We start from the raw sequence: 24,454 nt of genomic DNA, 5'->3' as shown, positions 1-24,454 counted from the left end.
AAAAAGTCTTTGATAGAATTGACCACAATTATATACAAAAAGTCTTGGAAAAATTTGGATTCGTAGATCCTTTCCGAAAATGGATTAAAATACTATATAATAATATAACATCCAGAGTACAAAATAATGGAGCCATGACAGAACAATTTGACATAAAAAGATCAGTGCGGCAAGGGTGCCCACTATCAATGCTATTATACGTAATAGCCATCGAAATGCTGAGCATTAGCATAAAACTAAACAAAGAAATTAAAGGTATAAAAGTTCCAAATATTACAGATGAAGTGAAAATGCTACAACATGCAGACGATTGCACTAACTTTTTAGAGGATCAGAAATCCTTTGAGAACCTTATAAAGGAATATGAAAAATTCGGAAGAGCATCGGGGTCCAAAATAAATCATGATAAAACGGAAATATTAGAGATAGGTAACTGGCGTGGTAGGCATTCAAGCATACCAGCCCATGTATTCAAGGATACTGTTAAAGCACTCGGGGTGTGCATTGGCAGAAACGAAGAGAAGGATAACTGTAAAAAAATGGAAAATGAGATAAAACGGAATGTCGATATCTGGGCACTTACGCCGTTATGCTTAATGGAACGGGCCCAAGTGGCCAAAACATATATCTATGTAAATCTTAATTATATTATGAAGTCGACCAACATAAGTAACATAATATTGAATAACATAGATAAAATTATAATTAAATATATATGGGATTTTAAACTACATTATATAATAAAAGAAACTTTGTACAAAGCAAAAGAATTGGGGGAATAGGGATACCAAGTCCCATAATTTTAAAAATTACCAATATTTTAAATAGATTTAAACGACTGAGTGACGAACCTAAATTACCATGGGAGGGAATATATATATATATATATATATATATATATATATATATATATATATATATATATATATATATATATATATATATATATATATATATATATATATATTTGTTTGGTTTCGTTTTGCGGAACAGGGAGGGGATATACAAAAATAATAAATTAATGAAACTATTAGAAACACCTAGGAAGTATAAAAGTATAAAAGAATTATTAATGAAATATAGGGATAAAAAAGAATTTTGGGACCAAGACGAAAAACTCTCATATAAATGGATTCGGAATGACATAACCAAAAATATACAATGTAAAATCGAACGTGAAAATTTATACGTTAACTGGAAAAAGGCATGGGGGCACTGGTCACAATTAGGATCTTTAAAAATACAAAGCCTCGCCTTCAAATACATGCATGATGCGTGGTTGACAGGAGAGGTTGCAGCGAGACGGCAGATGGTCAGAGCACCGCCAAAATGTCCGCTGTGTAAAATAGGCATTTTTAATAAAAAAAACACGTAATGTTAAATTGTAGGGAAACACAGAACGATAGAAAAATTATAATTGATGAAAGTAACATAAACAGTAATTTTAAACCACAATGTCTACTATATCTTGATGGTGATTTTAGCAAAGCAACTTTATATAAAATTTCAAGTTTCATTGTTAATAATATTAAAAAGTGTGGCCCAATTAAATTTTAACTTAGGGAATACCTCAAGAGGGAAAGTACAGATAATGATGCCATGGGGCTATGTCACATGGCGCTACGCGAAGTGAACAGGCCCAGGGCAGAATCTGGAAAGGAACCCCTCTTGAAAATAATTTTAAACTGAATATCTATCCTTTCTATCACTAACTTCAACAAATATTCTTGTGAATTGAAATTGTTTAAATTTAAATTTATCTTAAACTTTAAAAAAAATATATGCAATTAGAATTTCGGATTGCAACTCAAAACAAATTAAATTTTTTTTTCTTTTTTTTTTCTTTTCTCACTATTGAACCAATTTAGAAATATTTATAATTAAAAGATAAACCAGCTCCATTGGGGAGAAGCATAATAATTAAGAAAAAATGTGAACCCTTCCTGGAGCTCAGTCTAATCTTATTAAGAAAGGTGATTTAACACATTCATAAGAATCAATAAGATTAAAAAATTAAGGGGACATCACCGTTCTTCTAAATTCATAAAAGTATAAAAAAGAACTTCCGTTGTAAATGAACACGGAATATAATAGGAAAACTTATACACTACAAGAATTTGATCCAACAAGCTATCCCAACAAAAACACAATATAGCATACATAACCCATAACACAAACATATAACAAACATGGGATGTAGGAGACCCTAGCAAGGTCACAGGAAAAACAAACTAGGGGAAGTTAAACCGAGAGGATAAGTGAGATCACTCTCGGAGACACTCCCCTATAGATACACTAGGGATTGGACAAATACCCGAACTCCTAATTCACGTTATAACAACGATGAAATAATACATTACAACAAATCTGGGGGAACACAACAACACATAAATAATTAACATAATTAGGATGGGCGGGGGGCATCTGTCTGGTGCCCCCCCCCCCAAAAAAAAGAAGGAGAGAATCTTATTACCCTTTATGATCGTGGCAGGTAACCCATGAAGTAAAAAGGAAGTCAGACCTTCAGACTCATATAATGATATGTTCTTATAGATCGGAAGATATATAACTTTATTATATTATCAATACAGTCTTTAAGGAGTCATTACATGTAGTATATAATTCAGGTATATGTGTTTTAACTGATATACTTGATATACGAAACTCCTGCAATAAGTTTGTATAATCCGTATATATATATATATATATATATATATATATATATATATATACACACACACACACACACAATAATGCCTGATATTTCTTTCTTCAAATCTGGATTTCTTTCATAATAAATGCATATTTGATATTAGAACCAGAAAGGTTGTGCTGAAAAATGGCGTTTAGCCCAATAACAACAACAAGAATCTAAAAGGGGTTTACCCTAGTTTTTACATATGGATATGGTGCCAAGAGTCCAAGAATAACCCCAATAATAGAGGACGGTACATTCATAAACCTATTGATGCACTAGTATTTCAGGCTACCTATATATAACAGTGCTTGTGAATGCAAGTATTCTTGTGCATACAAATTAATCGATCTCGGATGTACCACCTATTGCCAATCATGTCCCTTTTGATTGAATTATGCCCTAAATCAGAGCTGATAAATTCAGGAATATTAACTGCAAACTCAATAATCCAAAATAAGGACTAATTATGTATTAGATTTTTTTTAAAGTCACATTTAGATGTACAGAAGACCTAGAAATAATAACCAAAAGCGTGCGGCAAACCTCCAATATCCGGTCGTATCCACAGTAATTGAACTAAATTTCAATCAGCACTTCCGTATGTCTGGAAATTCTGGAAAGACTGCTTAAAATTGATTGACAATGCTTTATTCGGTAAACAGAAGGGAAACTGCAGGAAGAAAACGACAGTTTAATATGAAAGGATGAAAATAAATTCTTCAAGTTCCAGAAATATCTTGCATTTGCTTGGATACCATTACTGACGACGACTGGGTTCTAGTTGTTAAAATCATAAAGAAAATCGAATTAGCAACACATCTTTACGACTGATTTATAACTACATGGTTAACGTATGAAACTACAAGTTGAAAAACAAGCTGACGTGTGCAATGTGACTACTCAAGACTGATACTGATTCAATGTGATAAAATGAGTCTACTCAGGACGGGCAATGATTCATTGTGACAGAATGAGACTACTTAATCTAATACTGATTCACTGTGATTGAACGAGGTTATCAAAAACTGATACTGATTCACTGCGATAGAACGAGGCTATTAAAACTGGTACAGATTCACTGCGATAGAACGTGATCATTGAAGGCTGATACTGATTCATTGTGATAGAAGGAGACTATTCAAGAGTGTTAGTGATTCACTGCGTTTTTATGTTGAGACAGTACAATTTTGCAGTGACGTGAAGGATAGCCTAAAGGTTTATAACAATAGTCATATTCCGAAGGATAACAAAATTGGTTTATCAGGATACATAACCCCAAACAATGATAACAACATCCCCCCACCCCCAAAGAAAACAAACAAAACTCCAAATAAACAAATTAAAAAAACAAACAAAACAAAAACAAAAAATAAACAAACAAACAAAACAAAAAGTTGGAAAGGAGGTAGAAAGAAATTCATCCTTATTTTGTCTTACAAAATAGGTCATTAGCACAGTCAGTTTGCATGTACTTGGTTCATAAAAGAGAGTAATGAAATAACAGCCTTCCCCCGAAACAACAATTCAAATCTCACCCTACCCACCCCAACCCAAATATGGCAAATAAGATAAAAAGTAATCTAACATACAACTGACAAGATATTGCACAAATTCATTCTGTTCCGAGAGACAGTGGTCTTCACACAGTTCCTTTTAGTAATGTAAAACTTGCAAACATCTGTACGGTTTAAAGTTTTAAAGTTGACTGATTGTCATGGGGAGAAGGCGATCCAGTCCAACGAATACCTTGTCACAGAATCTGTAAATTAAATTAGAAACAAAGCCATTTAGAAAGCACCGTGCAAAATAACATATGATAAATGCTAGATTATATGTCACAAAAAATTTCATGTCAGGTCCAGTGATAGGAGCACATAGAGGAAACGTATTGCAAAGATCTGAGAGGAAATAAGAAAGGGAAATTTGTTACATAAGCTGTAAAGTACGACTGAGCATTCGGGCCAAGTGGATTGATTTATGCTGTAGAAAGTAACTCGAAATTTCGATTTATTGTCTCGATATTTCAATGCAATAACCCGAAATCTCTAAATAATAGCTTGAAATTTTGAGTTATTATTTCATAATTTCATAATGTGGCGTATGTAAATTGGATGTTGAGCAAGAAGGCCATGGTGGAAGAAGCCATTTGTTGAGACAACAATGAAAGCTTTTCTTTCTTGTTTAAAAACTTTGTTATTCCGTCCCAAACAAAGTTGCGAGAAGATATGGCATTTCCTCTTTTTGTTTCTACATTCATTTCTATAGGTTTGCTCATACACTCCTTTGTCATACGCTTGTTATAAGCTCAGTGTTTTGGACTCTGGTTTGCATCTCAAAGTCATTAATACAGCATACAAGAAGTAGGTTACAATAACCTGATTTTCATGGTTGATTAATTTTTTTTATTTGCCGTTATTTGTTTGCTGCCCTCTATATTATCTTCGACCCTATTATATTTAGACGAAGCAAAATATATATGATTGAATCAGTAGGTTCCTCTGACTTAATTTTTGTTTTACTTTTTTGTCCATGCCTCTTTTTGCATACATTCCATGAAATAATGTCAAATAAATAGAGAATATGTTCTTATCCAACGTTAATACCGGGTATACTTCATCGTGTATCACAAAAAATTTGATATTTTAACGAGTGGGGAAGTCGCAAGTTAAAATGTCATATCTTGGTTATACACCATGATATATATCGGGTAATAACGTAGGAAAACTATTTAACTAGATACCAAATTTGCATTTGATCGTTGCTTTGAAGGTTATGTTCATTATTCAGCACCAAACTCTTTTCGTACCTTTTCGCTGATAATATCAGAGATTAGAGAGCCCTGTGGGTTTAAAATAACCTAGTATGTTGCGATAAATTAAATATTCGATATTTTGGAAACTCTTTTACTCTCTCTGACCAATTGAACGATGTAGCAGACATGATATTTTATGTTGTTGTCAAGGTTGTTACAAAGAAGTAAACAGCGGGGAGTCTAATATATGATGCAAAACAACACACATCACGTCTTGAAGGAAATACAGTTTCCATTTATTGGTCAAGCTCACAAAATGCTCCCAACTATAACTTGTATTGGCACACAAAATGAAGATTCGCATGGCATGATGGGAAATCTTGTATGTTTGACATGTGAAAATGTAAGAATTTTTTTCACACATGAAAATATAGGAATTATGGCAAATATTTCACAAATAATTTCCATAGGTTGATAATAATTGTCGATATTTTAAGAAGTAAGCCGTATCTGCCTGGAGGTTTTCACTGTAACTATGTAGGCAAAGTAAATGAATCGTGTAGATGCAAAAAGAAAGATTTCATTTTTTCTCTGCTTTATCGTTAGTTTTGCTTTTAAATAATAAAAATCGGGTAGTTTAAGAAGTAAAGTAGCATGAAAACTCTGATCATTACATCTCCTCTTGAGCGACTTGAATTAGATAACTGAAACTTTTTACTGAATGAGTTTTCGGTGTAAATGCACAGTAAGGTTTGAGCGTTTTCTATGCAACAATTTGGGAATCAACTGGTATAAAAAATTTTAAGTGGTTTATTTTGTGAAACAAAATAGTACGAAGAAGATATGTTATCGTTTGTCTTCTTTGACTGTTTCAAGATTTTTCTGAAACTTTATGGGCTACATGCGTGGTGTGTATAAATGCGCAATAAAGTCACGGGGATAGAAAAGTGGTAGATGTACATTTGTCAACACTCTTATCGAACGTTTCCTGTAAGCATTATACTTTTCCCAGGCTCAGCTTGGTTCGGGTTTTGGGGATTTGGCTTTGATTCATCTTTTAGTAAATTTCTGAAACAATATGATGAAAAGGGAGTATTGTGAAAAGTTTAAATTTGTCCTCACATCTTAAATGTGCAGAAGGATCGTGATGAACTTTTGCTGTCGAGGTCAGTGCTTAAAATATGTGCAATATGTACATTGTTTTCATTTCTTGTGTGTTTGTATTAATAATACATTTTATAGGATTTGCAACAAGAGTATCGTAAACAGCCAACTGTATGCGTCAGCCCATGTGTTTAATAGTTCTATAAGCAGGTACTTCAATTGCTAAACTTAATATGAAGAAACCATTTTTTTATTAGCTTTAACATGACCATGGCCTGTGACATTTGACCCCATATTTATAGATTTATTTATTACTCTAAGTGTAAGCCGTCAACAAAGTTTGTTCAGGGCTCTTGTCTAGAACAAACGTTATGCCTTAACTTTGATGCACAATCACTTGACGGTGAACTTTGAGGCCATGAAATTAACTTGATTTTTTTCATGCCTTTATTGACAACCATCCACAAACTTTAAGTTAAAACGTCTAATATTCTTTAATGTATTTCTAAAGAAGGAATAATTATCTTATAATATGAACGTTTTGACCTCAAGGTTTACAGGCGGTTTTCCTTACCGTAAAGGCAAGTGATTTATTAAGTTTGGTCTAGGGGATGCAGAACTAACTTTGCGAAAAATATTTTTTCTTTCAGTCACAATGCCTTTGACGTTTTGATTCCCCAAAAGTCGACGGACTTTTATTTGCCCCATGCTGAATGCATCCGCAATGTATGCTTGCGGTATGTGATGTGAAACTAATGTCATTGTGCCTCAACTTTTTTCTTTGTTCGGTTACAGCGACCTTGACATTTCAGATTTTGAACCCGAAAGACTGCTGTTTTGCACCAAGTCCAAACTACCCACAATGTTTGGTAAATATATATGACTGACAACTTGAAGTGAACGAAACTCATAACGGATAGACGGATGGACACCATTATAACCATATGCTTTAGCGGATTACAGGAACAGTGGTTACAATATAAGTGCTGGACCACACGGACACTTCTACTGTAACGTTGCTAGCTAGATAGGTCGTTTCGTATAGATAAACAATATTGGACAGTAAACATATCTAATGCTTATTTATTGTTTATGCTTCAGATCTGAAGCAAAATGATGGTGTTATAGATACGCTGCTTACAAATTTAGTATAAAAACATAATGTAACAAAAATTACTGTATTGCAAAACTGGAATGAAAACCCAGATTTAAACGTGAAGTTAACATCTAAAATGTAGACTTTAGCACTGTCACAACACAACATCTGTCAAACATTATGCTTACAATACGTTGAATTACTATTTATTATGGGCACTTTCAATTTAAAGTTGAATAAGGTTGTATAGTGTCGAATTTTGATTTGTATTGAACATTAAAGTTGAATGCGTTGAGCATTAAAATTTTATCACATTTAAGCCAGAAAAGTCTTTGTGAAGGGACACTTCGACCTTTCTACTCCCCCCCACGTGTCACTGTTAAAACTTGAAAGGCTAGCATTTATGACTCAGTGAGATTTGACAGGGCATTGCAAGGCTGTCATGAGAAAGCAAACATTTGAGCTACCAACCATAACCGCTTGATAAAAACTCGTGTCAAATTAGGGTTTTCAAAGGGAAATTGATATGCACCGTAGTTTAGAGACTCTAGGTTATCTAAAAATCTGACAAAAGAAATGATTATCTTGGGATAATTTAGGAACCAGTGCTTACGATTGGGCAGATTAGATTCAGGCGTACGCTTTGAAAGTAATGTGAATTTAAAGTGACGACTTTAGTCCAAAATCCTGAGAGAGGAGAAGCTTGGCACCGAGGAAGCCTAAAAAGAATAGTGCTTTCCTCGTTAAACAAGAAAAAGGGGACCAGATGGCTGTCTTTTAAGAAAAGACTGGGTTTAGTGCTAGGATGCACAATTTCTGAAAGAGAATAGCATTAAGGAAACAGCTTTCTGGAGAGAGACGGGACAGTCCGAAGACGGAAGTCTGAAAAAAGAAGTGACGAGTTCAGGATAAAAGATTAGGAAGTCCAGAAAGGGATGAAGTATTCGGAATTGGAAGACTCGAGGAAATAGGAATTCGTTGATAGTCAGTCATGAGAGGGAGGAAACCGCTTCTGGAGAGAGACGGGACAATTCGAAGAAGGAAGTCCGAAAAAGGAAGTGACGAGTTCAGAATAAAGGACTAGGAAGTCCAGAAAGGGATGAAGCGTTCGGAATAGGAAGGCTCGAGGAAATAGGAAGACACTGATATACGGTCAAGGGAGGAAGGTAATGCAGTCAATCTGGACAATGCGCTCTTTTCACCACTCGTTATTATGATGAAATAAATCCAAATTAGACACTGCTATTTAATTCTGTTGACATAACTTATGTTGAATTGCAATTGCTGCCATTAATTGTTTTTGATTAAATTTGTTTATTTTTCTTGTCTAAGGTGACAAGTATTGCATTATTTCTTCCCAATAGTCTTGCTCAGTTGTCTGTTGAAATTCTGTCTTTCTACATCCACCGGGCTATTAAATCATTCCTTCGATAACGCCAGCCAAATCCCATTAACCACCCCTCTTACTAAGAGGGCGACGTTACAAAGGTCAAAATGTTTCTGTTTATTTTATTTAATAATGTCTAGAGGAAACGACGCCCAAGGATTTGTCGGTATATTGAGCGTACATGAGATCTGCCAGCAATATTTACAATTTTGCTGTGTTTGGATATGATTTAGCAAAGATACGTTGATGCAAAAATAAAATATATTTGATTTTTACTGTCGTTGTCCATATAACAAAGCGATTTAAATACATAGATCGAATCTTCTTGGGTCCGTAACAACCTCCTTGTAGGTGGGCGGGGATTCGTTAGTTGCAATTTGGGTTTCGCTGTACGACGGGGGAGGTTCATGATACGTGCAATTGCTGACGATTGTGGGGATCCGTTGTACAAATGAATTGACGTAAAGGCCATTATATGAAGGAGATTCAAAGGATGATACACTGCCAATGCCATCTGCATTAGGCTGTTGTCGGAGGGTTGTATCGTTCTGGTCACGATTCTCTCTTGGTATCAAACAAGTACCACCCGCATGACCTGACACTCTTCTTTGTGATTTTCGTACACTGGACCTTTAAATAACAAAAATAAGACTCTAAACGATCAGAATAATAATTCCTTTCATTATGTGTCTACTTATCTTAGTATTTATCTCTGTCTCTCTCTCTCTTGTGTGCTGAAACTATTTTCCGTAGTAATAATGATAAGAATAAAGTAATAATAATAATAATAATAATAATAATAATAATGATAAGAAGAAGAAGAAGAAGAAGAAAAACGATAAGACGAAAATGTTGACGATGATGTGGTAATGATGATGGTATTTTTTATTATCTTCATGATGATGACAATAAAGTCTAAAATGATAATAATATAAATAAGGATTATGGTGATGGCGGCAGATTTTCAAGGATGACATCATACCGCTTTGATATCCATACCACGATGGCGACTATAATCATCATCACAATCAGAGCTGTAGTAGTGATTCCGGCAATAACTCCTCCAACAGTACGTCTTGATTCACTGTATGAAGAAGATTGATCGACTGGAAAGGATATGGTTCAGTAAATATATTTTTTGGCTTTATATCTTTATTCAATGCTATATGTTTAAATTGTTTTCTCACTATATTTCCATCATTTTTATTACCTTTATGGGCATTATTTAAATTTATGTCTCGTGTATTAATTTATGTAAATTTACGAAACTGTCGATGCTCTATTTATAGATTTTACACAGCTTGTGCTTATTGAATTTATATCTTGACTTTTCTTTCCGTCTTCCTTGCAAATCAGCCAACCGCCCTTCTCAACAAATCTTGGGTTGCAATCGCTTGAAAAAGACAGAGCCTTGGGAATTTCATTGGCTTGGTTTGAAATTAGCTTGATCTGTTATATTAAAAGGATTTGAGCTCATTAAAAGTTATCATCTTTATACAAATTCTATGCCTGAAAACCGACCCATGTAATCGGAAAATAAAATTGTTTTCAGCTGAAAGGCCTCTGTATTTAATTACAGATTTCATAAGTACTTTCTCCATCGCTAAAGTTACATCTTTTTTGATTTAATAAAGTGAACGTGATCCATGATTGAAAATATTCATGCCAAATTACTGGGTAGTAATATGCTTCTTAAGAAGCCAAACCAGTACGAACATTATTTTATTAAAATGGTAGAAAATATAGGGTATTCTTTTACTTTGGCATGATATGAACTGAGCTCAGTTCATATCCATACCAAAATAAAAGAAAACCGTCCTTGTCTACAATTTTGAGAAAATAATTGCCCCTTATCCACTGGTAAACCATAGTTCAACTTATCTGCCTATTTGCCCTATTACCGGATGAAAAAATGTCTATTCTTTGTAAGTATAAAAGGATTTACATTTGAACTGGAGAAGGAAATTCCTGCTTACCCGCTTTAATTAAGTAAGTAGTGCCTTAGAGTTTCCAAAAATTAAATCGGGGAAATGTTTGAAACCATAATCTTGCTGCGTTTGCTCTTTAGAAATAAAAGAAACCATTTCGAAATATCATATTAATGAGCTTATCGATTTGAGTTATCGATTTGACTGATCACTCATGAAATGTTTGTATCCCTCTTTAAGGTCTTAGACCATCATATATAACCCAATATTCCGAGATCGGGTCTTAAAATTACTATTTTGCTTTCAAATATTAAAGGTATTTACATTTTACATATTCAATGTTGAGCAATCTAGCAACCATAGCAGAATGAGATAAATCACTGGTTTCTCGTTATATTTCCCTAAATTCCATTGCGTAATATTTTAATTTATTTCTTGTATATGGATGTCTATAAAGTTGCAATCTGTTGCGGTCAGTTTATATATAATACCAGATTTTATGCAAATTGTATTTGGATCTTGAATCCACTTTTCATCTTCTCCGCAAGTCAGCCGATTGCCTTTCTTAACAAACTCTGGGTTGCAATAGAAGGTACAGGAATCTCCAGGTCGTCTGCTACAGGATGGTTCCATGTAGCCGCCATTAAATTCCGGTGGACAGAGATCTATAACATAAAAGCATATTGGTGTGTTGCAAACTTCAAACTCAAAACACATGCTATCTGTACATATTTGATCACGTCTTTTGTTTGCGCGAAAGTAATATTTTATTACTTTCGCGCAAACAAAATCGCAAATAAGTTATGAGTTTTTGGAATGCTAAAGTGGTCATAATGTACGAATATTGCATTTGTTGTTTCCCTTAACATGATCGATTATCGGTACAGGCGCATGCGAATCTGAAAGAAAGGCGCTTTTTCAATATATATATATATATATATATATATATATATATATATATATATATATATATATATATATATATATATATATATGTTTCTACGATTGGTTGATATATGCGAATAGCAATTTGCAGGGACATTAAACGAAATAAATGTGTAAAGCTGGTCTTCTGTCATTAATCACATTAAATTTCAGAGATAATTCGCTTTACATAGCAATAATATTGTAACATATCTCACATTGTAGCTGCATTACAATAAACACGAACTTAGTTATTTCCTTCTGATTAGGAACACATTGCTACAAAACAGTTAAAAATAGAAACTTTACTCAGCAATAATATTTTCCCGCGTTTTTATGCTACCAAATATCACAATACTCTAAAGCTAGACATGTTGCAATGATGAAGAGTAATACATTAGTCAACAATATTAACAGAATATGACATACGAATATAAGTATAATAAAGATATTCCCAACTTGTAAAGGTGCAGTAAATACATTTTCTGTCTTTATCTCAATAAACAATCACAAAACTATGAATTGTTTTATCAATAATATACATCAAATCCATTACCTTCCTGCGCAATACGTAAATGTATTTCTTATGTATCAATCAGTGTCTATACATTTGCTAATCTGTTGCTATCTGTTTATTCATTATACCTGGTTTTGTGCAAATTGAATTGGTATCTGGAATCCAGTTTCTTTCATTCCCACAAGTCAGCCAACTGCCGGTCCTATCAAATCCTGGGTTGCAGTAGTATTTGCACCAAACTCCTGGTCGTCTGCTACATGATGATTCGATGTAACCGCCATTAAATTCCGATGGGCAGAGATCTATAAGATTAAAGCATATTGGAGTATTGCAAACTACAAGCGGAGGAACAGGAGATCACTGAACGACGAGTAAAGCTGTTAATACATAGTGACTCCTTGAATGTTATTTTAATGAGAAAATATTGGAGATAAAGTAACAGCAACCTGGGTTAGTTCCATCGGAATGTTTAAGTTCATTAAGTACTTTAATGTTGTAATTCTAGAATCTATATTGAATGGAAAACAAGTGTAACCAATTGACCTTATAATTTGAAAGAAGATGTATTAATTATCTCAGTAACATTCCAGGAAAATCTTCTATTCACGTAGTAACTGTTCATTATTATTTTCTCAATTTATTTGCACAAATTCATGTGCTTGTCATCGCAATATTAAATGTATTACTTGCGTGTTGATGTCTATAAGTTAACAAATCTGCTGTTATATGTTTATTATACCTGACTTTATGCAAATTGAATTTGTATCTGGAACCCAGTTTCCACCTTCCCCGCAAACCAGCCAATCGCGGGTTTCAAAAATCCTTAGTTGCAGTAGTAGTTACACAAAACTCCACTGAGTCTGCTACAGGATGGTTCGATGTAACCGCCATTAAATTCCGCTGGACAGAAAACTGTAACATTCAAGCATATTGTTGTGTTGCAAATTTTACAATCTTCATTGAACATACCAAGTGTACATACTTCACGTCTTTTGTTTGCTTGAATGTAATAAAAATGAACTACATTTAAGCTGCAATTACGTTATGAGCATATGGCATGATAAATTGATCATAATGCACAAACATTGAATATGTTTGTGTCCCTTTCTAGCATATAAATGATCGATTACCGGACATGCTCATGCGAATCTGAAATATTACGCGCACTCTTCACACACACACACACACACACACACACACACACACACACACACACACATATATATATATATGTCTCCTTTGACGCAATAAAGTATGTTGAATGTATAATTGACCATATTTGCCTATATCGTGTATGTAAATTTGAACTGAGTCATTTTTTGCATAGAAATGTATTTTTTGTTTAAAAATTAATATAGTCATGTTTCTATTTTAGTATAAATAAAAGTGGGGATTAATTTCAAAATATACAAGCTCGCTTTTATATCAAGATCATTCGAAAATAGGTTTCTGAAACATATATTCTGTGATTTCTGACTCCCGAAAAATACGGGAATCAAACATCTTGTCGTATATTGTCAGCGCAGATATACATATATGCTGATAACCAACAATGCAAAATTATTATATCTCAGATAATTATATGTTTCTGTAATAACAGCAATGACCAGAATGCTAATAACAGCTAGATATTCATCGAACGGTAGGAATCTGCGTATTTGCTTTATCATTGGATCAGAAAATGTTAATCCTTGACACGTACAGAATAATCAGCGTTGTAACTCGAGAAGGAAATCGATGTCAACAATCTTTAAATAAATAGGAAGCACCTCGGAGGATCAAGAAATTAAGTCGGTCAAATGTTTGTAGAAGTGATTCTCTTGTTTTTCATTTTCACAAGCAAGAGAGACAACTCCGTAATATCAGATAGAAATGAGGTAGTCAATTACGGTTGATGGGTTGCTTTACGCATATATTTGTTTTAGTTAAAAGATCAGAACACAGAGTAAACATTCGTCAATAAATCGTACAGACTATGGCAAGAAGATCAGAACCGTCTATTACAAACTGCTCGATTTAACTAACTACTCAAAGAAGACTTTTTTCCTCTGTAAATGTTTGTATCAACACATCTAAGGCCAAGATCTCGAGATCAGGACTTAAAATACCGAGCTTGCTTTGAAATTTTTAAAGATACTCGCTTTTTTATGTTCAAATATGGGCAATCTCAGCAATTATAGCATAATAAGATAAATGACTATATAACATAGAAAGATACTTACCACCATGTCTATGTGCAGTAACTATATTACATTTTATTGCTTTAATTCTAGATACAATACTATATCTTCAGATTTGGTTTCTCATTATATTTCCCTAAATTATATTCCATGGCGCAGTATTTAAATTTATTTCTTGCGTGTTGATGTCCACAAATTTGCGAATCTGTTCCTATCAGTTTATATATTATACCAGATTTTATGCAAATTGTATTTGGATTTTGAATCCACTTTCCATCTTCCCCGCAAGTCAGCCGATTGCCTTTCTTAACAAACTCTGGGTTGCAGTAGAAGGTACAGGAATCTCCAGGTCGTCTGCTACAGGATGGTTCGAGGTAACCGCCATTAAATACCGCAGGACAAAGATCTATAAGATTAAAACATATTGGTGTGTTGCAAACTTCAAAATCTGCTTTGCACATACTAACTGTACATACGTTCTATAAAGTTTTATTTTTAGCACTCATATAGTTTCAGTCCATTGGATAGAAAATATGACTTTTTGACTTTGCTATAGATATACTTACCCATACAGTACCATACGTGCTCGCCATGTTTGCAATTTTTTCATTCTTCCTACAGAACAAGATCGCATGCTAGCATTTCTCCATGTCATCTCAGTGTGATGATAAGTTTAGAATAGCAGCATGAAATGCACACACAATCAGGAGATTTAAATGAAAAACGTATAAGTAAATTTGTTTCTAAGATTGGTTGATATATGCGAAAAGAAATTTGCAGGAACATCAAACGAAATAAATGTGTGAAGCTGGTCTTCTGTCATTAATCCCATTAACTCTCAGAGACAAATCGTTTTACATAGCAATAATATTACTGGTATATCTCTTATTATAGTTGCATACAATAAAAACCAAACTACTACTTTCTTCGATTAGGAAAACATTTATTGCTACAAGTCACAATTTGTTAAAGATAGAAACTTTACTCAGCAGGAATATTTTTGCTCCCTTTTACGTTACCAAATAACATTACAATATTTTAATGTATTTCTTGCATGTCAGTTAGTGTCTATAAATCTACAAATCTGTTGCTATCTGTTCATTCATTATACCTGATTTTATGCAAACTGAATTTGTGTTTGGAATCCAGTTTCCGCCTTTCACGCATTTCAGAAAACCTCCGTTTGTCTGTAATTGGATAGTTGTGCGGGTGACTTTTCAGGCTGGGGTGTAATTAATAATTGTCAGTTAGTGTTCCTAAGGTTTCCTGGCATCATAGGTTAGTACTGATATTTTAGTGGAATAGTTTGTATATAGGTGCGTCATGTAATTTAGGGGTTATTGATATTTGGTTGTAATTTCTCTCTCTCTCTCTCTCTCTCTCTCTCTCTCTCTCTCTCTCTCTCTGTGTAGGTTAGGTTATTGTCTTGTTGTTGTTTTCGGTAGGCTTTATGTACAGCCAGGACCTGCATGAACTCTATTAAGACAGTCCCTGCCCTCGACTTTATCCAGCAGGCCATATCTGTTCAGCTGGCTGGCATATTTCGGTGGGTTGTTGTTTATTTTGTGTTCTGTTTGGTGGGAGGTATCAGTTACAGAAGTGTTGACTGAGATTTCCTTGGGACAAACTCCTTAAGAGTTAATTCTCTAGCCCGCACATCTGTTTCTGTTTTGTTCCTATAGCTGTGTTCGCTAGTCGGAATGAAATAGTTGTGTTTTTGTAGTATGGTCAGGTTTTACGTAAATGTATAGGTGGAGTTATTTGATTTGCTCAAATTAGTACATTCACAGACCGGGGGGTGGCTTCCATTGGGATAAACTCCTTGATAGGGTTTTTGCCCACCGCCTCGTCTGTTTACTGTTTCTGTGTTACTTAAGTTCGTAGTTGGTTGATAATTAATTGTAGTGGTGATATTTCTATATAATGTAGGACAGTCCTGCTTTAGATGGGTTGTAGTCACAGGCTGGGGTGGGGGTTCCGTGTGGGATGAACTATGTATCATTTGTTTGGTTTGTATAAAGGTTATGCAAGTATCCGTAAGTTTTTGCTTCATGTAAGTTCCATATTCCTTTGTTATTTCTGTATTCTATGATTGTGTTTTTTTAAACTTTGTATGCGATGTTTGTGGGTTTAGTTTCTTTGTTAGTTTGTTATTTTTATATATTTCTGGGAAATTATTTAAGTTAATTCCAAAGAAAGAAACATGTGTTTTTCCATGGTTTTCCGTCAAAGTTTTGTAAACTTTTAATTCTGTTAATGATGTTTGCTGTTTGTTTGATTGCAAGAAAAGGGATGTTTAGCCCTCCTTTTTTGTTTTTCCTTTGTAATGTGTGTTTGCTTAGTTTGTATATTTTCTTATTCCATATGAATTTGTATGTTATCTTCTCGAATTTCCTAATGTACTGAATTTCAAAGTCTATAACACTAAACCCATACGATATGTTACTAAAAAGGTATGTTTTAGCTATGTGAGCTCTGTCGATAAGGTTAAAATATATCGAGCTCCACAACTGTAGTTTTTTATAGTTTGTTTAGTACATTTAAGTAATTGAAGTGCTTCGTGTTTTACCCCCCCCCCAAAAAAAAGCCAGGTGTTTTAACATGTTTCTTTCTATTTTTAGGTGCGAAGCCTGGATGGTTTCCACGCCAGTTGCCGATTAGCAAGATTTCGGTTTTCCCATTGTTTATCTGGGATCCGGATGCTTTTCCATACTTATAGTATTCTTGCATCAGGTGTTCATACGAAGTTGTGTCCTTTATAAAATTGGTATAGTCATCTGCGTTCTGTAGCATCTTTATTTCCTCTTTAAGGTTAGATTATGGATCCCTCTGATGTTTTTATTGCACTGTATTTTGATTCTTAGGCTTCGATGCCCATTACATAGAGTAACATGGATAAAGAGCATCCCTGTCTCACCGATCTCCAGTATTTTACTTAGTACTTCATAATATGTGTTCAGTAGGGTGATTGGTCGCCAAATTGTTAATTCACTTGCATTCCCTTTGTTTTTGTAAATTAGCGTAATTAGTCACTTTTTCATGCTTGGGGACATATGTTTTTGTTTGAAGATTTCCTTGAGGATCTTGCATAATAGTGGTGCTAGTAGTTTTTGGAAAGTCTTATATAATTCAGCGGTTAGGCCGTCTAGTCCTGGGGATTTATCCTTATTTAGTTGATTACTTGCATTTATTATTTCTTGTTCTGTGATGGGTTCTTTGCAGAGGTCAGTATTCTCCTGGCTGAGTTTCATAAAGTTTACATTTTCCATGTTATGTGTTATATTTCTTGTTGGTATTTTTTGTGATTGGTATATATTTGCATATAATTTATGTATATAGTCTAGTATTTCTGTTTTATATTTTATGATTTTTTCTCCTTCTTTTATTTCTGTGATTCTTCGTTCTAATCCTTTTCTAATCTCCTCTTTTCTATATAGGTGCCTCCCTTCTTTGTAAATGTATTGAAATGTACCCGCTCTGAGCCTGTTTCCTATCTCTTCTTTTTCTTTTAGTGATTGTAGGACGCTTTGTGCCGTTTGTATAGCTTCGTTTACTGATTCAGGGTAGTGGATAATGTAATGATATTCACTCTCGATGTACATTTAGTTTTCTTGCTATGGAGAGTGCATATGATTGGGGGATTTTTTTAAATGGGTTTCTTTTGTGTTCCCATTCCACTATTATATCATTGTAGTATGTATCATGGTTGGTCAAAATATGACCAATTTCCTGCTGACATATTTCCATCTGTAGTAATTCATTGTTTAATTTCCATTGTCCCCTTCCCCACTTGTGTGGGTTTCGGGGTTTTATTACCACTGCAATAGCATTATGGACCGCTAGTTTAAAAGGTAGGATTTCAGAGTCTATGATATTTTCCTGGTTTTTGTCATTTGCATACATTCTGTCTAGTATCGATGCTCCACCGTTGTGTAGTGATATGTAAATTGATTCCCTTTTGGATTTTTGAATCTGTATGTATCCGTTAGTGAGCGTTCTTTTATCAGGTTGGATACGGTGGGGGCAAGTTCCTTATCAAATTCAGACATTCCTCCCTTCCGGTCTAAGTCTGATATAGTGCAATTAAAGTCTCCAGCTATCAACATGTGTTCGAGGCTGAATTCTCTTAGGTATTCTTGTAAGGTTTTGTAGTAGTGTCTCCTATGTCATTTATTTCCTGGTGCATATATGCTAATTATGTGTATGCTGTTAAGAAAAATGCGTAATACCCTACCTTTTAGTGTATCGATTATGTTGTAGTTTTTCCATTTTGTTTGGTTCTTATTTAATATAAAAGCTACCCCTGATCTTGGGTTAGTTAGATCTTTTTGTACTATGAGTGAGGCATCCAATTTGTTTTCCAGGTATTGTATTACCTGAATGTTTATGTCGTGTATTTCCCGTAATAGGATAATGTGATAATTCCTTGCAAATTGCACGAGTTGTTTTGCTTTATCATGGTTTAGTCCGTTACAATTTAGAGATAGAATGCGTAGTGCTTGCTCCATTTCCATAGAAAAGGTATATACGGAATAATGAGTGTTTATTCTGCATTATGAGTTGTGGTATTGGTTGTGTGTGATTGTTTTTGTTAGCAGTTATGTTTTATGGTTGGTGTTTTAGCTATTGCTTTGGATTTTGTAGGTGTAGTGTTTTTGAGCTCCATGTTTGAATGATTGTTATCTTTATGTGCTTGGTGGATAGTGCTGCTTCTTGTTGCTGGTGCTGCTTCTTGCTCTTGGGCGGGCATGAGTTTTGCTGGTTGTTGTACGTTGATTTTGTATGAAGGTTGCTTTTGGCCTTTTTGGTGGGGTCTGATATTGGCCGTTTTTCTCTTTGTTGCTTCCTGTTGTTGTTTTTATTTTTACATCTTGGTTTCATCAATTTCTGATTGCTTGTTTTTCCTGTTCTTTCTTTTGTTTCGTAGTTATACAGTTTGGTAATCTGTTTCCGTCACACTGTCCTTGTCTGTTTCGGTTTGCGGAGTATCATGTTTATCTTCTAGAGCTCATTCGGTTTCATTTTGTATGGTTTCTTCTTTTGTTGTTGGAGTTGCTGGGGGCTGGGGATGGATTGCGTTGACAGTTTCCTGTTCCGGTTCGTGGTCTGAGTCATCATCATCGTCGGAGATTTGTCCAATGATGTCATCAGTGGTCGCATCGCCGCCGTATATGTAATTGTCTATTTGTTTCTCGACATTCTCCTCAGACGTGGCCCTTTTTCCACAACCGAGACAGGGGCGTGTAACGTTGCACCCTGGGGACTACGAGTGTACCACGAACCCATGCGTTTTAAAAAATTCAGGTACTTTGTCCAACTCTGCAGCGTCAGTCTGCACAATTCGTTTTCCGATCTTCACTATCGGTAAACCCCGCAATGTCTCCCAACTGATTTAGAATGTCTTGAGTACCAGTCTAGTTTCTATGCCTCTTTGAATAGGTCCATCGGAAAGTATATCTTGAGTCCCAGTCTAGTTTCTATGCCCTCTTTGAATAGGTCCATCAGAAAGTATGTCTTGAGCCCCAGTCTAGTTTCTATGCCCTCTTTGAATAGGTCCATCGGAAACTCATTGGGGTATCTGGTAGTGTGTATGTCAATGTGTTTCCGTTTTGTGAGCCTAGTTATGGGTGGTGGTGTTGTAATCAGGACTGTCATTTCTTTTATAGTAAAACTCTCAAAAATTAATTAGCTTTTTTTGTTTTTAGGATATATCAGTATAATCCCTCTTCCTATATTTGTTATGAAATCGATATCTTCAAGGGTTACTCCCTTGGCGGCTAGTGCCCTGCGAATTTCGGGGGTTACCGGTCTTTCCGTCGCATGGACCTGGGACAGATCTATCACTTGGACATAATCCCATCTTTCTGCCGTGAAAGTCGGCCTTCTTCCGTTTCGGTGAAGGCGTGCTTGGGTAAAAATTGCTTGCATGCCTCTTCGTTGTTCGTCTGGCATGAATGAACACATGCTTAGCTGCAATTTGATGTGTAGTGGTGGTGTGTGTGTTGCGATAAGATCTGAAGCACTGTTTTTCGGTTCTAAAAGGGGTTGTGCTATTATAGTGGCAATGTTGTGACAGGTAGTTAGATTGGATTAAGTTCACGAACTTTAATTTTAGATAGTATTTCTTGAATCAACATTGAATGGAAAATAAGAGTAACCAAATTACCTTACAGTTCGAATTTAGATTTGTTAATTATCTCAGTAACATTCCAGGAAAATCGCATATTCACATAGTAACTGCACATAGTCAAGTCTTTTATTTGCGTGAAATGAATAAACATTTATGAAATTTAAATTGCCAATAATAAATGATCACTCTACGTCTTTTCTCGTTTTGTTCATGTGTAATGATCGAGATATTTTAAATCTAATATTCTGACCATCATGTCGAGATGACGTAGCTATATCACATTTTCTGGCTTTATATATTTTTACAATCATACATCTTGAAATTAGTTTCTCAAGTTATTTCCATAAATTCATGCACCTTAGGGCGCAAAATTAAATGTATTACTTGTGTATGGATGCCTATAAATGTACAAATCTGTTGATATCTGTTTATTCATTATTCCTGATTTTATGCAACCTGAACATGGATCTTGAATCCAATTCCCGTCTTTCCCACAAGTCAGCCAACTACCTGTCCTATTAAATCCTGGGTTGCAATAGAAGGTACACGAATATCCACCGAGTCTGTTACAGGACGGTACGACGTTCCAAAATGAAGCAGAAGAACTGGCGAACATAAATTGACGAGCAAAACTGTTAATTCATAGTGCATTTAATAGGAATAGATGGGGGGGGGGGAGGGCACACATCATTCTATGGTAGTTAGATCTGAAAGGGCTTTTTAAGTTCATGTACTTTTATGATGTAATTCTATAATATACATTGATTAAAAACAAAACTAATTAAATGACCATTTTGTTGTAGTCTGACAGGATATTAGCTGATTGTCTCTGTAATATTCCAGGAAAATATTATTTGCACATGGAAATTGCACATAATGTGTCATGACCTTTAGATGCACGAAAGTAATAAACGTGAAGACATTTATACTGCAAATGCTTGGCTGCAATTTTGATAAGATTGCATTGGGAAGGTTAGACCTTTTCATTTAGGCATAACTCTCCAGCGGTTTTCAATTGTAGTATCTAAAAACGTTCTTTACGTGTGAATTCTGTATCAGTTCATTCCAGGCTGGATTCAGTCGTTAGCATCTCTAGGGACTTGACTGTAGCGGTTGGCTGGCTTCGCGTTTATTTTGTTTCGAATGCGGCTCGAGGTTATATTTGCAAATTAGGCAACGCTCGTTCTTGTAGCAATATGTGCCTAAATCTCTTGTATTCGTTGAAGTTACCTTGACACTTGCCAGGTGGTCCTTTAGTATTTAGGTCTATGGTACGCAGCCATGAGACTGACTGACATATGATCTTCAGACATTTGGAGGATTCATCCTAGTACCAGCGCTTCCAAATGATCTGGAGTAAGTGTAGTGCATCCTGGTGGTGAGTAACCACAAAGTGGAACCGTACTAAGTTTCACATTTCGTCCTAAAGTATGAAGAGCACAACCATGCCTAGATTAACTATGTGTGTATATATATATATATATATATATATATATATATATATATATATATATATATATATATATATATATAACTTGTTCAGCAAAGAATCTAATAGTTGTTACAAGCATAAGAAACTCCGATTTCGAGGTTGTTAATTTCCTGCTCACCCATTTTTCAGTTTGCATAGATACGTTTCCGTATTGTACAAGGTACACTTGCGCCCCCGTTTCTGGTAACTACTTTCGTCCCCTTAGTACATACTTTACGGATCGATGTGAATATATCATGATCAATACAACTCCCCAAAGAACTATAACAAGCCATTTGGATACCAAAAATCATCTGTATTTACCACTCACACTACAGCACAATAGTATGATGGGTATAAGATATTGCTAAGAACCCACAACCTACTACAGAAAAGCAGGCTTCGTACGGGATCTTATACAAGGACACCATGACTTATGTAATACATTGAGAACAACGATATTCAACCAAGGCTTATAAACTTTTAATCAGACCTTCCACAGGAAAGTTTGTCTTGTACTCAGCTTGCATAGTTCCATGTACTATTTATAGCGAAAACATTCATCTCCTCGTTTCGTAAATAAATTTATTGCTCAACTTATCTGAGTATTTGCCGAAAAAATAAAATAAAAACTATTCACACTTAAGCTGAGAAAAAGATATTGATTTGGAAGGAATACTCAAAAGATTCCATCCTCTATCCAGAACTTAATAGCTGGCGGCTCAGAGTTTCTAGAAATTAAAGCAAATAAATACATTCCTTTGAAAAGTACACAAAATTTTTAAAAAACAATAAGGCATATATTATAACCTTAAATATTTTTTAAATAGGTAAATAAAGTAATGCAGTACAAACACACACACACACACGCACACACACACACACACAGACATCCCATCTGCTTGTTCCATTTTCACATTCCGTATTAAGTTACAAAGATACGATATAACGTAAACAAATCTGAAAAAACTAATGGTTGCAATTTAGAAATGTACAGTTTCGAAATGATGACGGTAGTTTTAAATAATAAAGCTCAGCTGTTAAGCTGCCACGCTTGCAAGACAACTAAATGGATAAAGTTCAAAGGTCATCTTCAAATACTCCTTGAAGTACATTAAAATAGCATTTATACAAATGTTATATAGAAAGTTGATATTAAAAGAAATAAAATACACTGTTGTATTAAAGATATATTAAAGTTCTCGCTTTATTAATATGACTATTAGGGTTATGACCATTGACACAGAACATTATTTGTTAAAGCGCCTCGATTAAAAAGGGACTTTTTTAAAATAACAATCTATGTTATAGCTTCAGCATACCATAAAATGAAGTGATTCTGAGGTGGGCCATATTTGGTCTTATATATAGTACGTCCCCCTTTGAACTAACAAGCATAAAACATGAATTCAAAATGTTGTTGTTGTTGTTATGGGGTTTGACGCCATTTTTCAGCACACGATAGGCTATGCATGGCGGCTAGTATTAATGTTGGAGGAAGAACCCGGGAAAACCCCTGGAAGTACCACCGACCCACGAGAAGCTACTGGCAAGCTTTCTCACATACCCACGTTAGCAAAGCCTGAGACTCGAACCCACGCAGACAGAGGTGAGATGGCAGTGATCCGGAACGGAGAGCGCTTTAGACCACTCGGCCACTCGGGGCCCCCAATTCAAATGTAGATTCGATGATAATACTGTATCGATGTCTCCAGTAAGAGTTGTCTCCCGCAGGGAGCTTACTGAAAACAAGGTTCATGATGTAAATTAGTCGGCTGATACCAGTGCGACGCGCGAATCAAACAACACGTCAATATATTACAGTTTGCTCTAATATATTTGAATGTACTAAAGCTGAACTGATTACCTGGTGTCCCTGGACAAGTCAGTTTACTTCAATTGCCTTGTCACTTGATAACCTTTATGATTAGCTGTGATGCAAGGCCACAAGCCAACATTATAATAAATAAAAAAATAAACTGTATCATTTTTCAGCCTTCTGCATAGGTCTATATTCAAACTAAGTCTTTGTTTCCAGTGGCTAAATAAATTATAAATACTTACGACAGGTAACGTTACAGATGGACATAATCCAAATGAAAAGAAAATACATCAAACCGTTCTTTGAAAATATGAACTTCTCATACATGGTTATAGACAAGGCTCAACACTTTTGGTTTCACTGATTAATGAAGTAAGGTCTGTCGTATTCATCAGTATTCACCAACCGGTCTAATGCGGTAGTCTAACAATGAGCAAACTAGGAA

General features: G+C 34.9%; 1 protein-coding gene across 4 annotated transcripts; it reads right to left on the bottom strand.

Moving 5' to 3' along the window:
• Positions 1–975: 975 nt before the first annotated feature.
• LOC149774301 (E-selectin-like) lies at positions 976–24,375 on the bottom strand. 4 transcript variants are annotated; one of them, XM_089945430.1, is made up of 6 exons: positions 24,252–24,375; positions 14,819–14,992; positions 12,535–12,708; positions 11,457–11,630; positions 10,020–10,143; positions 976–4,457 (listed from the first exon to the last, which is right to left on the bottom strand). In XM_089945430.1, the coding sequence occupies exons 1-6, from the start codon at positions 24,334–24,336 to the stop codon at positions 4,394–4,396; spliced, it is 795 nt and encodes a 264-aa protein (XP_089801556.1). In that variant the 5' UTR covers positions 24,337–24,375; the 3' UTR covers positions 976–4,393. The 4 variants fall into 4 exon arrangements, with proteins under 4 accessions (XP_089801556.1, XP_089801554.1, XP_089801555.1 ...); XM_089945428.1 differs by lacking the exon at positions 976–4,457 and adding an exon at positions 8,883–9,667; XM_089945429.1 differs by lacking the exons at positions 976–4,457; positions 24,252–24,375 and adding exons at positions 8,883–9,667; positions 21,101–21,295.
• Positions 24,376–24,454: the final 79 nt, after the last annotated feature.

The sequence above is a fragment of the Sinohyriopsis cumingii genome, unplaced genomic scaffold, assembly GCF_028554795.1.
Source record: "Sinohyriopsis cumingii isolate HCF-2022 unplaced genomic scaffold, ASM2855479v2 utg000349l, whole genome shotgun sequence".
NCBI classification, from domain to species: domain Eukaryota; kingdom Metazoa; phylum Mollusca; class Bivalvia; order Unionida; family Unionidae; genus Sinohyriopsis; species Sinohyriopsis cumingii.
This window is presented reverse-complemented; position numbering and strand designations above follow the sequence as displayed.